Below are 17,537 nucleotides of genomic sequence, written 5' to 3' on the forward strand. Positions count from 1 at the left end.
GACTGGAAAATGAAGATAACTGTTGCAGATGAACATGTCAAGGGGTCACAAGTAAATGTCAAAGGGTCACCAGTAAATGTCAAAGTTGAAAACCTTGGACTGGTTCGTACAATTCGTAAAATATCAGATTATATAAAAGACAATCATCGGGTATCAGATGTAATGTTACAAACAAATGGGTGTTTGTTAGTATCAAGCATGAGCAAACAGATGTTGAGATTCAACCAATCAGGATCAGTTGTTGATAAACTATTAATGCCCCAAGATACAAGACCATATAGAATGCACAAAATGAGTAATGGGAATGTAGTATACAGCGATTTGAATAAATGTGTTGTAATGTGTGACAAAAAACTAAACACACTACGTTTATTTGGTGAAGACGCACTAAATGCTCCAGGTGGATTGGATGTAGATGAGAACAGGAGGATCTTATATGTAATAGATGAGAATGAACACTGTGTATTTAGATATAATATTGATGATGGGTCAATGCTTGGTAAAATAGGGTCAAAAGGTAGTAAAGTGGGTCAAATGAAAATCCCATTTGATGTTGCAATAACTAAAGAAGGAAACATAGTTGTGGCAGATACTGGAAATAACAGAATACAGCTATTTGATGCAAATGGAAAGATTGCAAGAGTCATCATAGGTCATGGAGAACAAGATGGTAAAGTTGTTTTTCCTTATTGTGTAACAGTGGATGTTGATAATAATTTAATAATATCAAGCAAAGATAAACTTCAATTATTTAATAAATTCGGAATTTTCAAGAGACGAATAGATCATGAAGACGATGGATTACGGTTTCCATTTGCAAACTCTGCTATTTCCTATAGGCCAAGAAGAATAGCTGGAGCTAACAGTAACTCAAATAGTATTATAATATTCAACTGTTAAATTGGGAATTAGTGGTTCGATTTTTATTTGTTATTTAGTGCTTTAACTAAATTCTAGTAAAGTAGACCAATGCGTTTTAGTCAATAATTTTAGTCGTCTTTGACATGCATACTACTGTAAGTTACATTTTATTGGTTGCAGAATCAAGCTTAAAATACATCTTTGTTATTAACTAACTTTTTATATATAATTCTACTTTATGAACATATCATATAGAAGGATAAGAATATTGGAACTCTTATATTAATTAACACATATTTTACTATGATTATTTTATATTATAAAACAATTAGTGCTCTAAAGGTTATTTATAATATAAATATATTATTTTTCTGAATAAATTTGGAATGACCACATAAAAAAGAAATGTATAAACGTTTTATTGAAAGTAGTCTTGTCAGTTATAGTAGTCAAATTATAATATTCATAGTAAAAACAAATTCTACATAGACAGGAGCATTTTCAAATAATGAACTTAATTAGCACAGATTAGTGGCAGATCCACCATCCATCCATCCATCTATCTGTCTATCGATGATCTTATCCACTTTCATCGCTGTACCAAATGTAATAGTTTGCGCACAATGTTATTTAATCACTTACAGACTGCGCCATCTATAACAGTTAGTTTGGCTATGTATTTTGGTATAAAGTCTTTTGATTATCACCAACTTTTCAAATACATGTTTAATAAATTAATATATAAAATATTAATAAACACATATTTATTGCCTGGGCAATCATCCACTTTTGTAAAATTCATAATATGTAGTTTACAATTAAATAGAGTGTTTTGATGAAATTTAAGTTCTTCCTTCCAGACAAGTAACTTTAATTTTCAATTTGTTTGACACGTTGCTTTTAATTGTAGAAATTCATTTATGAATATTTCACTGAAAAAACAAAACAAAATAAATGGAGAGTATAAAACACAGTAAAGATTGGTAGTATAATAAAAAGATAATATACCATACCATTAATGATGATAAGAGCTGAACTTTTGAACTGAAATCTCCTAAACAGTTTGTAGTATGTTTAAAAAAAAATCAGAATCTATTGTATTTTAATAGCAGTTTATCATTATATTACAGGCCATCATGTCTGTAATGTACATCATAAACTGTTCTTTACAATTTTTATTATCATTGAATTTAAAAAAACATGTATGCTTTAATGATAATATATCAATCTTTGACTGATATAAATCAGAGTACACACCATAAATACATACTACAAAGCATAATCAAGTCCTATTGACTGCGAACACTAATGCTGAAAGGAACTACCATACTTCTTTTACTGAACTACTTTGTCAAGAAATTAAGGTTAGTTGCAAACTAAATCTACTTTAAGAAAGAATCAAATTCATATTTTAGAAAAAAGTACTGTACAGGTATAGGCCTACAATAAACATCTGTCAAAAACATTTGACAATTAGAAAATCCTACAAGCTACTGGACCTCATTGATAGAGTCTAATGTCCGTTGTGTAGGAAACAAAATTACAGAAAAATAGAAAGTTTAATGCAGCCAATCAACAATTATGTAAGCATATTTTATGTATTATACATTTTTTTCAGATGGCTACAGGTATTCAAAAGAAAAAATGTTCAACTCATTATGAAAATGACCTTCAATTCTTTTGTTCAACTTGTAAAATATCTGCATGTAAAAACTGTAAAATTCTTGAATGTTACAAGAAACAACATTCAGTGACTTCGATACATTTGCAAACTGATGAAGCCGAGCAATACACTACAAAATTGATTAAAAAAACTGAGGAAATTAAAAGAAAACTTGAAGAATCTTTTGACTCAATTGTTAGAAATGAAAAAAAAATTGAATCAACCTTCACAGTAAGCAAATCTGCTATTGAAATGAGAGAAAAGGAACTAATTCAGAAAGTAAAGGAAGAAAGCAGAAAATTGATGTCTGATCTTGAACAATTGAATGAAAAAAGAAAAGAAGCTAATGAAAATGAACTTGAAGATCTAGAATCAAAGAAAACACAAATAGAAAGTCTAAAAGCTTCAATAACAAAAGAAAATGAGAATCTTACCGCACTTGAGGAAGAAATCAATAATGTTCAATCCAAAGTCTTTGAAGAAGGTATTGATAAATTCTCACTCCACAACGAACATGTTATTCCAACTTTCAACACATCAGCTGATCTCAACAAACTGATGGATACTGAAGGAATTGGAAAGATTGTAACAATTGATGACAGGTTTAATATTTCTGAAAATGATCGATCAATTACAGTCACAACTGGCCAGCTGTTTGCAATAGAAGTAGTCAGTTCGATCAAGGATGAAGAATGTAAATTAGCAGCCACTCTAACAAGCTCATCAGGTCAAGAATCAAGACTTCAGGTAAAATATCAAGGAAATGGAGAATACAGAATAAGAAGTAGCTGTAACATTGAAGGAGACTGGCAAATGAAGATCACTCTTGCAGATAGATACGTAAAGAGGTCATCAGTAAATGTCCAAGATTCACCAGTAAACATGAAAGGGTCACAAGTCAATGTTCAAGGGTCACAAGTCAATGTCCAAGGATCACCAGTCAATGTCAAAGTTGAAAAACTAGGACTTATTCGTACAATTGATGAACTGTCACATCACACAGAAGGAATGTGTCAGCCATCAGATGTTCTGTTAGAAACCAATGGAAATGTGTTGGTATCCAGCTTGACGAAAGAGATATTGAGATTCAATGATTGTGGATTATTTGTTGATAAGGTAATAATGCCACAAGACACAAGTGTATACAGAATGCACAAAATGAGTAATGGGAAAATAGTGTATAGTAATGTGCAAAAAGGTGAAAAATGTGTTGTATTGTGTGACGACAAACTAAAAACACTTCGCTCATTTGGAAAAGGCACAATCCCAGGTGGATTGGATGTAGACGAGAACAGGAGGATCTTATATGTAATAGATGAGAATGAACATTGTATTTTAAAATTTAATATTGATGATGGGTCAATGCTCGGTAAAATTGGGTCAAAGGGTAAAAAGAAGGGTGAAATGAAATATCTAAAGGATATTGCAATAACCAAAGAAGGAAACATCGTTGTGGCAGATACTGGAAATAACAGAATACAGCTATTTAATGCAAATGGCAAAAAGGTTGCAAGAGTCATCATAGATCACGGAGAAGACGATGGGAAAGTTAATTTTCCTTTTTCTGTAAGTGTGGATGCTGATGATAATTTAATAATATCAAGCAAACATAAAGTTCAGTTATTTGACAAAAATGGAGTTTTCAAGAGACGAATCGATCATGAAGATGATGGAATAAGTACACCAAGTGGGAGTTGTACAATTTCATATAGGCCAAGGAGGTTAGCAGTGGCAAACACTGGACGGAATAATATAAAAATATTCAACTATTAAGAACCAATAACCGATAACATAACCAATGTAAAATAGTGTTTTATAAATGATTTTGTTTCAATTGGTTGCAAAAATGAATACATATTTTTTAAATAACTAACTCAGTTTTGTTAAATCACAGTAACTTAGGTACCTTAGATGTAAATAAAATGAAATCTGGACACTAGTTGTCAACAATCAATGTTGATTGCTTACCTTTAAGTTTCTTCATCATTGAGTGCACAGAATAACATTGGTTAAGGATCTGACCAGCTTCTTCATCTGCCAATGACTTCATAGATAAGGAGGCAGACTTTACCAACAGTTCTGTTAGATTACAAAGTCTCACAAGCAACTCTTCATTCAATGTACTACAAGATAAGTTGCTTATAAATGTAATGAATCAGAAAAATATGAGACAAAAAAATAGTTCATTGGATGTCGATTTTTAGATTTGATTTTTTAGATTTGTTTTATTTGTAAAAGCATTTCATATAAAAATTCTATAGAAAAAAAGTTGTCTTAAACACTTCTGCGGTATTCTTTTAATTTATTTCCCCTTTTATTCTAATTATTATTTTTATTTTTATAAATTCTATTTATTTTATTTTTTAATTGTGAAAGACTTGTCAAATTGTATTTTGAGGGTCCCTAATGATCAGCTTCAGTTGGATGGACCACCCTTGTAAAATATTGTTGAAATAAAATAAATAAAATAATTCACTAAAATAGAGAAAACATTTTTATAAGATTGACAAAAAAAACTTTACCTTGTCATTACTTGTCCTTCTATCCATGAAAGTAGCGAATGAGTCTGAATCAACTTCAGTGTTGCCCCTGGTAACATGGTCACCTTTTCAAGCAGCTGTATAATCATACCCTGGTAAATAAAAAATATACTTTACTAATCATACAAGCAGGTAGTGCTTGTAACTTGAATTTGGGTTGGACGCATCTAAACATTCTTCTATTGAAAATGAAAAGCAGTGGTGCATTTGAACAGATACACTGTGCAGTTTGTAAAAATAAAGATTATTAACATTTAATTAAGAATTTTTTTACCTTTTGTTAAAACTAATGACAAAGTTGTATGTATTATGGGACATTTTGTATACTTAATTCTTATATTAAAACTACCTTAAAGGTCTATCAAACAAAAAAATGTTATGTGCCTATATATGGATGTGATGATGTCATATCACTACCATATTTGGGCACATCACATTTTTTTGTCAAAACTAGTTTGATAGTGTAGACAGAGCTTAAAATGAATACCGCATCTTTTACCTGAATTTTCCTATCACACACATATGTATTAAAGAAGCTTAGTAAGGTCTTGAAAACATGACTCTGCTGATTGTAAATATAGAAATCATGCTTGTCTCGCAGTCCGTCTATCATGAGCTGCAATAGCCAAGCACGCTCACTTTTATTCTGTTTGGTTTCAAGAAACAAATTTGTAAATAAGTAAGCAAGAAAGTAAATAAATAAATATAAACGAAAAAAGTAAACAATAATAATAATTAATCAATAGCCTATTATCATTTTATTATTAGATGTTTATATAATCTATAAATTGTTAATGCTATTTTTGTCACAAATAAATGTAATTTTTATATTTGATATTTGATCCAATAAACCTTACATAACATGCTTTCTGAGATTAGAGTGTGGACTCATTATTTTGAATGTTACAATTTTATTTAAATAAAATATGTGTTTATTCATGTAAAATGTGACCACTTAAGTTACCAATCCATACACTAGGGTGCAAAGGTCATACCAGGTCATCAAGTACTTACTTGCAAATTTGAACTATAAAACAAGCGTTGCATCATGGGAACTGTTTCTAGATTTAGCTCAGGCTTAACAAACAGCATTTTGAATACCACTTTATACATTGGGTCATCTGGGGTCAAAATCAAATGTAACACACGACCCAACAGCATGCATATCACATTGGGGATTCTTTGATTTGGTTTCTTGACTGAGTTGCGAAGGCAATCTAGGACGTATGCAACCTAAAATAGAAAAATATACAAAACTATAAGAGAAAATAATTTAACTAATCTTCGACAGAACTATTAAGAATTCATTGAGATGATTGGTTTATTGTTAGTATGCGAGGTAATTTCCTGAATGATCGTAAAATCAAAATGGCACTGTGTATGGTCTACTAGAGTTCCTGTTCCGCAGTACATTCATTCATAGAAGCACTGATGAAGAAAGTCTATACTTACGGTTTTAGTTTAAAGATTGAAATGTTTTTTTTTAACGATCATTTTAAGATATTACCTCACAAAGCTACTGTACATAACTACTTGTACAAGTTTGGTATCCACCAGTTTTAATATACGTCATATGAGAAAAAATATCTACATTAATTGGATCAATGTGTACCTCTCTTCTACCCCAGAACCTGGCCGTTTCTAAGTGTGTGTAGAATTCTGACAAGCAATGGTATGCTGCTGCTCTCATTGCTGTATCTTGGCTTCCAAGGGCAGCAAAGATGTAGTCTATGCATCCAGACTCTATCAACTTTGAGCAGTCTACTAAGGAGGCTAAGTTTTAAATAAAAAACTGGGTTAAAATATAGAACACAACGTTAAAACAACATACTGTAATACATATATGTTTTGTTATACATTTGTCTTAGAAATTGTACATAGCTGAACCGCTGAATAGCTGAAAAATATTACTAAACCTCTGTCTACACTATCAAACTTTATGTGACAACAAAATACGATGTGCCCATAAATAGACATGATGATGTCATATCACTACCATATTTGTGCACATCACACTATTTTTTTCAACCTAGTTTGATAGTGCAGACAATTGATATGTCAGGTTCTATGAATTTGTTTATGTTATTAGTACTGTATCTGAATTTTAAAAATGGTTTTACTTGGTGACATCAGGTAGCTAAACATCGGCAGAACACAGCATGGATCATAGATACTGCTTGTATCAATACTAGCAGTTTCTGTTTCAGGTTCTTTTGTTAAATTACAGTCTTCTTCTTGAGATTTGGCTCCCATTGGCTGAAAATTAAAAAATTATTACATCAGGAAAAGTATTTATATATGCAATTTAATTAAAGATGGAGTATAAGCCTATCTACATAATACAATAACAAAAACTTCTTACCTGAAGTTTTATGTCCAATGGAAAGTTCAAAGTTGAATATTTCAATTTCTCTGCATCAAAAAGTGCAATGACCTCTGCCATGCTTGGTTGGGTCCAAAGTGACCTGCCTAGTGATGACCTGGCCATGTGCTGTTCTACAGCGATTTTACCAAACATGAAGGGACTGGGAAAAAAATTAAAGGAGGTGTAGTTGAATATCTTAAACCATGCTCAGAACAGTCGTGACTTTATAAGCTAAATATTCAATAAGACTTAAAATATGTAAGAACTGATTGAAGAAATGTGGCTACTTACCGGAAGCTCCAAACATCAACTTGTTTAATTTCACACAGATACATAATGTAGAGTAGTTGTTGATCGACAAGTTGCATGGTGGCGCTGTATGCTCCAAGGAATACAGCAAAATGAGACGGAGCACATGCACTACAATCTAGATCTAATAGCGTGCTTATTAACTTCACAAGACTTTCTGTAGAAATGAAATTAAATATATAACATAACAACCCTTTCAGTTTTTTTTAGAAAATGTAACATAAGTCTCAAGCAAACTCTTACACAACTTTACCTTTGACTTTCTTTAGAGAATCGATATTCTGATCGGCACCAACTTCCAAAAGCATTGTGGGAATAAACGCTGAATGAGAGACGACCATTTGGAATATGGTAGATGCTGGAATGATGCTCTCGACGGGTGATTGCGATTTAGAGTAGACTCCTACCAACAGGCTGCTTAAAAGCCTATGAGTCTCTGAAGTTTGATAATGAGACTTTAAAACATCTTTTACAAATTTATTCCAAGTTTTTACGAATGCAAGTGTCAATCCTAGATCAGCGTCAAAACACTAAAAATAAAAAAACTTATTTGGAAAAATATTTACAATCTTACTTAACTTGAATTTCATTGTTATTATGAAACATATCATTTTCATTTTTCATTTCAATTTATTTTCCTAATTGCATAAGAATATAAGATGAAATAAATGGATAAAATACTGCAAAAAATGGAGGGAACAAACCAAAAGAGCAATGCTAGTTTTAATGGCTACCCTTATACATATAAAACAAACAATGACAATATAAACATAACAATGCAACATTAGAATAAATCTCCTTTTGTTTGCAAAGCATATGTGCCACATTGTAAATTAAAAAAAACCAAAAACTATGTCATCTTTTTTTAATCTAACTTTATAATTTATAATAGCAACAGAAATAAAATGCTAAAATGTTGTAAGACTGGTTTTCACTCCATAAGATTAAACACACTATACCTGAATAGATTGAACTATAACATTGCTATAGTGATGCATGTATGCTTCATTTGAACTCTCTTTGGTGAGTGTTATGACACTATGAAGGCAGGCATGTAAGAATTCACACATAACATGACTTGACTGTGATGTGATTTGGCCTATTAAACCTGAGCAAGCGACAAGCTGAAGTCTACAATAAAAATTAAAGAACATTAAAAACACAATCATTCCTGAAAAATACTAAAGAAAACTTGTCTTAATTAAAAAAAATATATCAGTCATTCATTGGTAGTCACCATTCAGGTCTGTTTATCTCCATTTATTTTTAAAAAGTATGGCAAACTTCTTAAATTTAACCAAATAATCATCATCAATGCAACGCATGGATGCAGTGGGTCTATATCCTTGGAACAGGGGTTATACTATACCTGCCAACTCTCACACATTATGCGCGAGCCTCGCGTATAAGGGCCGATTTTTGTATGCCTCGCGCATCCATAAAAATATTCAGACAAAATTTACCAAGAAATAAAATTGCCTATTTTTTAGGAAAAATAGCCTAGGACTACATATTAATTAATTAATTTGAGGAAAGCCTAACTGTATTCGGCGAAAAATTTGGGTTTTAACATAGAGGGTGCTATATACATTTTAAATTTAATGTCTCACGCATTGGCCACTGAAACTGGTAGGTGGCAGGTATACTATACTGTAGTTTAACCTGTCATTTTAATTTTACAATTACCTATTAAAAGGAATCTTTGATGTGATTGGACCTTTGCATAATTGTTCCACCAATCCTATTACAACTTCTTCATCCATAGCTTTTGCTAGTTTCTTAAGAACAGTAACTCTCAAGAGGCCATCATCATCACATTCTTCAATCTGATTGGAGAGTTCTGGCAGAAAGCTTGCAGATGATTGGTCAGATGATTCTGTGATGCACCAGTGTGCTAGCCAATCCCAAAACAAGCTAGTTAATGAGTCAATACCTATTTTTAAAGAAAGAAAAGTTATATTTTTAACCAACTCTTCCAAAATCAGACAGCTTATGTGATAAATCTGGTTTTACAGAATGTGCAAGTAAAGGTATGTATTGTTAGTTGGATGATACCTGTTGATTCCTTGGTTAGCAACACATTTATCACTGGTATAAATAATGCTTGATGTTTATTTAACATTTCTTTTGATTTCTTCTTTTTTAGCCAGTCAAGACATTCCGAGCATAAATCATCCCGCCTCTCAACCAGATACGCTGCTGTTAGCACCTAAAATTAAAGTTTTTAGTTGAATTTAACGTTTATTTTATCTTTTTATAAGTGAAAACATTATTTTTAAATATTTTTCTACAAAAGTGAATGACTTTATAAAAACCTCAAAATGGCCTATTCAAAGTCTTTTTTGTTAATCTTCATTGTTTATGTTTTAGGTGACATCTTTAAGTAAATTGTATTTTTAAAAACAGACAACATACCTTTTGCTTGTTTCCTTCTAGACACCTTAGCAGTGTTTTCTTTGTTGCGACATCCGTTACACCCGTATCCTGTTTGATCATGTGACATATCAGGCTATCAGCTTTCTCATCATCAGTAGCTTCAAATAAACTCAATAATTTCATTGCGAGAGATTTATCAATTTGTTTCTTGTTATCTTTATTTGCAGAAGTTAACGTTTCTGATTGATCTAGACCAGCGGATAATTTCGTTAAAAGAATGAAAAATCTTCCTTTATCGGATAACCCATCCTTATCCGAGTTTAGAAGAGACTTTGTTGGCAGAAGAGCAGTGTTTTGTAAAAAGTCTTTAAAATTGTCTACTTCCAGTAAGTCCTGCACAGCTTGAAATAACCCTGTCAAGCTATTGAAATCTAAGTCATTCTCTGTCACGCCACTTGCTTTATCAATGAGTGTGCAAAATACATTTGAAGTCCATTCCTTTAGTAATTCCTTAGACACAGATTGTTTTAATTGTTCTACAGCATCTTGAAGAAATAAACAAATAATCCGACAATCAGTGATACTGCCCTCAATTTTCTGTAACCAGACAGTGAAGGTGTTGCTCGTGAAAACGATCTTTGTAAGCTCCAAAAAAAATGAACTTTGACCTTCACACGGTGTAGTTTCCTCATCTGTGGTTAGAGTTTGATCAGATGATTCTTTGTGCTCAGAATGTTGGCTTTGAAATTGTTTGAGTGTCTTTAGAACTAGCTGTAAGCAGTTCTTGAGAACTTCATTTGGTGACTCAAACTAAAGAAAAAAAAAATATCAGAGTAAAAGACCAAGTTTGATTCCTTGCTTTCATTCCAACAGCAAGTTCACTCTGCAATTACAGGATGGACGAACTTTATCATGCTTATAAATTAATACCCTTTTCACACCTGTAACAGCTTGTAACAAGTTGTAACCAGGTGTGCATAGTGTGAACACAATTTTCTGTGAAAACTTGAGATAAAAACACACCAATGAGAGGCCTGTTTTTGTTCCTAGATGTTCCAAGTTGTTACTGCGCACGCGTGTATTGAAATGGTATTAAACTGACCAATCATCACCATATAGCATGCAACTATGTTTTCTCCGGAGATTTCTCATGGTTCGCACGTGCATGTATGAAAACATGTAATAAATCGGGAGATCAAACCAGGTTACTTGTTACAAGTTATAACAATTTATGCAGATGTAAAAAAGGTATAAGTCTCATTTAAGGCTTAAGGAGGGGAGTTGTTTTACCTTGCACTAAGTTAGGATTGAACTCTAACCTTTGCGATTGAAAGGCAAGTATGTTAAACACGACTTCTTGTTATCCAAATAGATTTCCATGTCTATTTCTAAAGGTCGTTTTCATCTGATAAATTAAATTACATTTTGAAAAACCGAGATATCAATAAAGATTGGTCTGTGTTTAGAAAGAAAGTTTCAGAAAATTGGCTTGTATACAACAACCGCATATTTTATTATTACATAACTTTTTTTAATGAGTTTATCTCACCTTTTGGGGTTGAAGGATTGACGTTCTTGCATACAGCATCAGCTGCTGAATAAATGACTTCATCTGGTCATCATTCAGAGGTTTTTTACGGATAAGTGCAGCAGTTTTCAGGACAAAATGACTATAGGTTAACTCATCTTTATGCAATAAGAATGTTTTGTACAAAACATCCAATGCATTACCTTGTGAAGACATCGTGTTTTGTTTTGTTTTCTTAACGTTCTTTTTCTTTGGGTTATGAGGAAAAAAGAAAAGGTCAACACACTATTGATAGAACACATTAAAATATGCTCCACTCCATTAACACATAATATAACATTATTGAAGTAAAAAATGTAACATAACTTCAATAAATCAGAAGAATAAGATTATTACAAAAGTATATATTTTACAAAACAACATTTTGAATAATATGATCAGGGGAGAGACCAGTTAGCATAACTTTTAAAATATTATTATACAAGACATTATTTATAAACTAAATTATTTTTTAAAACATACTTTTGAACTTCCTGGCAACCAGAATGAGCAGTAATCTACAAATTCTTCAAATTCAGTATTGTCTGCTTTGAAGTCTTTCATAATCTCTGACACTAGCATACACATCGGCACAGGGTTGTCCTGAGAGTGCAAAATGGCTCTCAAAACAGAGGTCAAATAGGAGGTAATTGAGGCTAAAATAGAAATAAAAACAATTACCACCAACATTTTGTACTTATAGTAAGGATTCTGAAATCAAATTAAGCAAACATGACAACTTATGATTTACCTTGCTGCAATTTAGTAAATGCAATCCACTCCTGAAGAGCAGCAGGAACGAGTGCACTAAATGGTGATAGTAACTTCTCTGTAGATGCAGTATCAGTTGTCTGCTGGAGCGTAACTGTCTTGTTGGGTATGGCTGTAGATGTGTCCATGGGCGTGGGTGTGTCCATGGGCGTGGCAGCGTGGCAGCAAAGGAATCTACCTGCGTTATAGGTACATCATCCAGTTCCAGAATATCTATAGTATCAAAATATTTTCAGAAATATAAAAATGACAAATTCATAGCACGCAGCCACAATAGTCTAATGAGAAGGTATATGTGTATCAAACAGAAGATGCAAGACCAATATATTATATTTTATATCCAAGACGAGGACTTGATTATAGGGCCAAATTGATAGTTGGAGAATATGCAATATAGACAACTATACCTTTAATCTGAGTTGTTAAAACCTTCCCATCTCCATCATTCAAGCAATCTTCTCCACCACCATCAACCTCCTGCAATGCCGATACCGTTGCCATGGCAATGTGGTCCATCAATGGATGTGGATTGCGGACAACCTTTGTCAGAATCTTTTGAAGGAACTGGATTTCTATTTTGATGTTTGATCCAGACTCCTTTGGCAAAAGATGCTGTAACCAGATAGTGATCTCTTGATCGCTGCTCTTAAAAATACCAGTTTCCCTGAAGATCTATATCATGCAAAATAAATTAAAGTTAAACGCCAGAATTTCTAAATCTAAAATTCTCATAATACCTTGTCAGGTAGCAATCCAAATAAAAGAAAAAAATATATGAGGAAACCAAATGTTAAAATGGCCAAAGACTAAAGCTCTGTCTACACTATCAAACATTATGTGACAACAAAATTTGATGTGCCCATATATGGACATGATGATATCATATCACTACCATATTTAAGTATATCACTACCATATTTAAGCATATCACTACCATATAAGCATATCACTACCATATTTAAGCATATCACTCCCATATTTAAGCATATCACTCCCATATTTAAGCATATCACTACCATATGTAAGCATATCACTACCATATTTAAGCATATCACTCCCATATTTAAGCATATCACTACCATATTTAAGCATATCACTACCATATTTAAGCATATCACTACCATATTTAAGCATATCACTACCATATTTAAGCATATCACTACCATATTTAAGCATATCACACTTTTTTTATCAAACTACTTTTACCATCCATCATACTGTGTTGTGAAACAAATTATTTGCATACCTTATGAAGTAGCACTTTGCTTGCATCTTTGAGTTTACTATCAGTGGAAGAAGTTAACAGATTTAACAGTAAAGTCACAGTAGACTGCTTGCTTTTGTCGGTCTTCAGCTATTAGAAGAAATAAACAAAATGCGTCAAATATACAGTTCAAACTGTACAGTATTGTCTGGCTCATAAAACCCACAAGACCTCATACAATTTAAGCTCTTCTGTACTATGATCTATGAAATGCCAGACTTTCCAAATGTTTCATTAATACTGAGTATCCGACCATAAACAACTTTACTGGAGGTCTGGGTAACATTTGTATGCTGATGAAAGGTTATTTGTAGAAACAACATCTATACCTACCTCTTTAAACCATTTTATCTGACCCCTGGGCAGTGTTTCCAGGAACCGCAAGGCACTGATCTGCAACGTTGCATCAGTGCACAGCTCTTTCTCTTGCAAGTTGTACGTGTCGTGCAACAGATGTCCAAAATCAAATGTGGTCTGTTCCATAGCTGACGGGACACAGACTTGGTAAAGACGAAGCACCTTCAACAGAATGCTCAGGAGGTCAGAGAAGTCTGGATTCTGGAGGCTGTCCTCTGAAAAAATGAGAGTGTAAAGTAACACATGCTACTTGGAAACTTAACAAAAATAGCCAATTATCAGATTGCACAAAGGAATGGTCAGTTTCTCAAACATAATTGGTCAGTTTCTCAAACATAATTGGTCAGTTGTTTAAATATGAGTGGTTACAGTATTTGCTCAAATATCAGTGCTCAATCTCTTTTCAAATTACTTAGAAATACCTTTAATGTCAGGAACTTGCTTCCCAGATAGCATATTCATTGTTCTGTGCCAAATTCCAAATAGCAGTGTTACTTCTGGTAACTCCTAAAAAATAAAAATTTTTTCAACTGAGCGAAACACTTGGCAAAATAGACAGAGCAACAGAGGGCGTGCTATTTAAAAAAATTATTCCAGCCCTTATTGAAGATAAAGATAGCTCATCACAACGTCACCAATATATCCATTTTTCCTATTCACACCAAAATATTCAGGATGATTTGAAAATTGTGAACGCTATCATACAAATAAGTTCAGGTATACCTTATAAATATCCCCAGTAAAGGCATCTAAAAACTCTTTCTTGTTAAATTGAGGAGAAGCTTGCTGAACAAACTGAATCACTTTTAAAGACTTCTCCAGAAAAAGCAACAAAACATCTAAGGATTGGTAGCAGACCATCAAATTAGCATTCTAAAATAAAAAGAAAACTTGCAATATAATAACATACAGAGCAGAGTCCCAGTTTTGGTTAAATACCTAAAGCCTTGTCTACACTATCAAACTTTATATATGGACATGATGTCATATCACTACCATATTTGAGCATATCACTACCATATTTGGACACATCAAACTAGTTTTATATTGTAGACAGAGCTTTATACTTCAAAGTAAAAATGTGAATTGTTACCTTTATTCCCTGAATCAGAGTTGACTTTGAAATTACTACTGGTTTTGTAGTGACCATTGCCATAGCAACAAGTTTCTGAACTGCGACCTTATCAGATTGTATAAGGCAGGGTGGAACATCAGGCTGTGCTTTATATATCTTTGTAAAAAAAAATTATTTAGTTTTACTTTTTATAGCCATAACTCAATAAACACCAGAAATATTTGTGTGGCTGTGGCCGTATTCACCAATTCCACTTAAGTGAGACATTACAATTACATACTAAGCATTTCACTTAAGTTTAAGGATTGATATTCAGTAAGAAATGAGAATTTTTTTTTTATTTTAAAACTTCCTATTTTTAGCCCATGTCTGAATGGTGAAAACGGGCACTTTATTCTTCCTCTAACTTTGTACAATAAAACAAATATTGTGATTGTATGTTAATATTATTGTTTTATTTCTAACATTTGGCAGAGTCTATGCCATCGAATAAATATGTTTGTAAAACCATTGGCAGAACATTCGTGAAAATATGAAAATAAATGCAACATACCTTTGCTAAAAACTTCATGTTAACTACCCATGTTTCAGAAGCTCTTGGAAAGAATGAGTAACCAGATGATGTCAAATACTTCTGGAGAATATCTGGACAAGTCTTTAAAACCTTCACCACTAATTCTTCCACCAATGAGTCTTTCGTTGCCGTTCTTAATGTTTGAAGAAACTTAAACAATACTGAGTTCTGATTCCTATAATACATGTAATACATCGGATAATAATCGTTAAAGAAACATGTTTAGTGATTCCGTCATCATTAGTAAAACCAGACTGTAAAGTCTACACTATCAACCTTTATATGACAAAAAAAATGTGTTATGCCCAACCATATGTCATATCACTACCATATTTGGGCACATCACACATTTTTTTGTTAAACTAGTTTGATAGTGTAGACAGAGCTTAATTTTCAGAAATGCCAATTCTCCAGTAAGACACTTCAAATTAGGACTACTTTCACACACACTGTGATGTTTACTGTTAAATGAATGGGAGGGCTTTGATACTCAACCCATGTACTGCATCTTCTTTTCAAAAGTTATTTAATAAATGATATTTTGATGATACACTTACATGCCTGATGTCCCGTATGTTTTGTCAAAGAAGTTAATTCCGTGCCTGTGAGAACACGTGACATCACAAAGAAAGTTGTGAATAAGCTCTCTGACAATGTCTCTACCTGAAGATGTACGTTCTTCTTCATCTTTCTCCTAATACATAATAATAATAAATAGTTACTAAATCAAACATTGTTTGAAGGTTTGCATGGCGAAATTTTAGCTTTCACACCAGTCCCGCCCTATTTCTCTTATATTCCCTGTTTCCTGAACTTTCTGCATTCTCACTCCTAAGGAAGATCAAAGCATATTGATCGAAAGGTTGAGAAACTCAACAGTTCTTTCATCAACATAAATCAAACATAACATTCATGGAATAGAATTATTTAAAATGTCATATTCCATTTGGTGGGAAAGGGAGGAGAGGCAGGGAAAGAGGCAGAAAAATAGGCTGGAAAAAAAGGAAGGAAAAGAGGCAAGAAAATAAGAATAAAAACAGGCAGGAAAACCTGGGTGACGTGACAAATATCTTGCATGTCAAATTTGCACAGTATGGCATTTGAGCTTACAAGACTAACTACACTACACAAGAAGTAAATAAAAATAAATACCTTATCAGTGTCAATGTCATTTTTTCCGTCCCATACGTAGAGATTTGCTAACTGCTGCAATGTGTATTCATTGAACAACCGGAGCTTCTGCGTTTTCTTTATGGTACTGTTCATTACGATCTTATCACGTAATGTTGGGAGGAGCACTTGAATCAACGACAACCGATCAGACTTAACTGCCTTGAATGTTCCCTTAATAAAACCTTTATATAAAATAAAACATTTGAGAATTTGTTAAAATGATATTAAATCTCTGTCAACATTATCAAACTAGTTTGACAAAAAAAAGTATGATGTGCCAAAATATGATAGTAATATGCCCAAATATGGTAGTGATATGACATCATCTTGCCATATATGGGCACATCACAGTTGTCACATAAGGTAATATAAGAAAAAGATTTTAAAAGACTTTTCACCATAATAGAAGTCTTTATCAGAAAAGTAGATTTTCGTGAAACATACCTTTATGCGATAATAGATCTTCTATCAATTGGCTGTCCCCGACTACCAGAAGTGACAACATGAAACGTACATAACATACACGCACATCCTCGTCATTCTGAAAAATCAAATGATTATTATTTATTCTTTTGTACAGTAGTTAGTAGTGTATGTACTAACTCTATGTACTTTTTGATATATAAAATTAGAAATAAATAA

The 17,537-nt window shown here is 32.6% G+C and overlaps 1 protein-coding gene across 5 annotated transcripts in view; it reads right to left on the bottom strand.

Moving 5' to 3' along the window:
• The window catches only part of LOC144849119 (nucleolar pre-ribosomal-associated protein 1-like), a 41,812-nt gene that overhangs the window by 22,806 nt on the left and 1,469 nt on the right, over positions 1-17,537 (bottom strand). Inside the window, exons 1-19 of one of the 5 annotated variants that reach the window (XM_078706121.1) lie at positions 12,860-12,999; positions 12,433-12,665; positions 12,165-12,337; positions 11,664-11,891; positions 10,154-10,924; positions 9,794-9,947; positions 9,425-9,671; positions 8,698-8,869; positions 7,992-8,268; positions 7,721-7,895; positions 7,427-7,589; positions 7,185-7,320; positions 6,677-6,837; positions 6,079-6,297; positions 5,564-5,710; positions 5,047-5,156; positions 4,493-4,647; positions 2,959-3,089; positions 1,013-1,793 (exon numbers count right to left, since the gene is read on the bottom strand). In XM_078706121.1, the coding sequence (XP_078562247.1) occupies positions 2,986-3,089; positions 4,493-4,647; positions 5,047-5,156; positions 5,564-5,710; positions 6,079-6,297; positions 6,677-6,837; positions 7,185-7,320; positions 7,427-7,589; positions 7,721-7,895; positions 7,992-8,268; positions 8,698-8,869; positions 9,425-9,671; positions 9,794-9,947; positions 10,154-10,924; positions 11,664-11,891; positions 12,165-12,337; positions 12,433-12,598 (3,558 nt within the window). In that variant the 5' untranslated portion in view covers positions 12,599-12,665; positions 12,860-12,999 and the 3' untranslated portion in view covers positions 1,013-1,793; positions 2,959-2,985. Of the gene's footprint in view, positions 1-1,012; positions 1,794-2,958; positions 3,090-4,492; positions 4,648-5,046; positions 5,157-5,563; positions 5,711-6,078; positions 6,298-6,676; positions 6,838-7,184; positions 7,321-7,426; positions 7,590-7,720; positions 7,896-7,991; positions 8,269-8,697; positions 8,870-9,424; positions 9,672-9,793; positions 9,948-10,153; positions 10,925-11,663; positions 11,892-12,164; positions 12,338-12,432; positions 12,666-12,859; positions 13,125-13,698; positions 13,807-14,049; positions 14,289-14,495; positions 14,581-14,796; positions 14,947-15,166; positions 15,305-15,701; positions 15,898-16,279; positions 16,417-16,874; positions 17,078-17,339; positions 17,437-17,537 lie in introns of those variants that run through there. The other 4 variants (XM_078706120.1, XM_078706122.1, XM_078706123.1 and 1 more) reach the window with 4 other exon arrangements.

The sequence above is a fragment of the Antedon bifida genome, chromosome 7 (genome assembly GCF_963402885.1).
Source record: "Antedon bifida chromosome 7, ecAntBifi1.1, whole genome shotgun sequence".
Lineage (NCBI taxonomy): Eukaryota > Metazoa > Echinodermata > Crinoidea > Comatulida > Antedonidae > Antedon > Antedon bifida.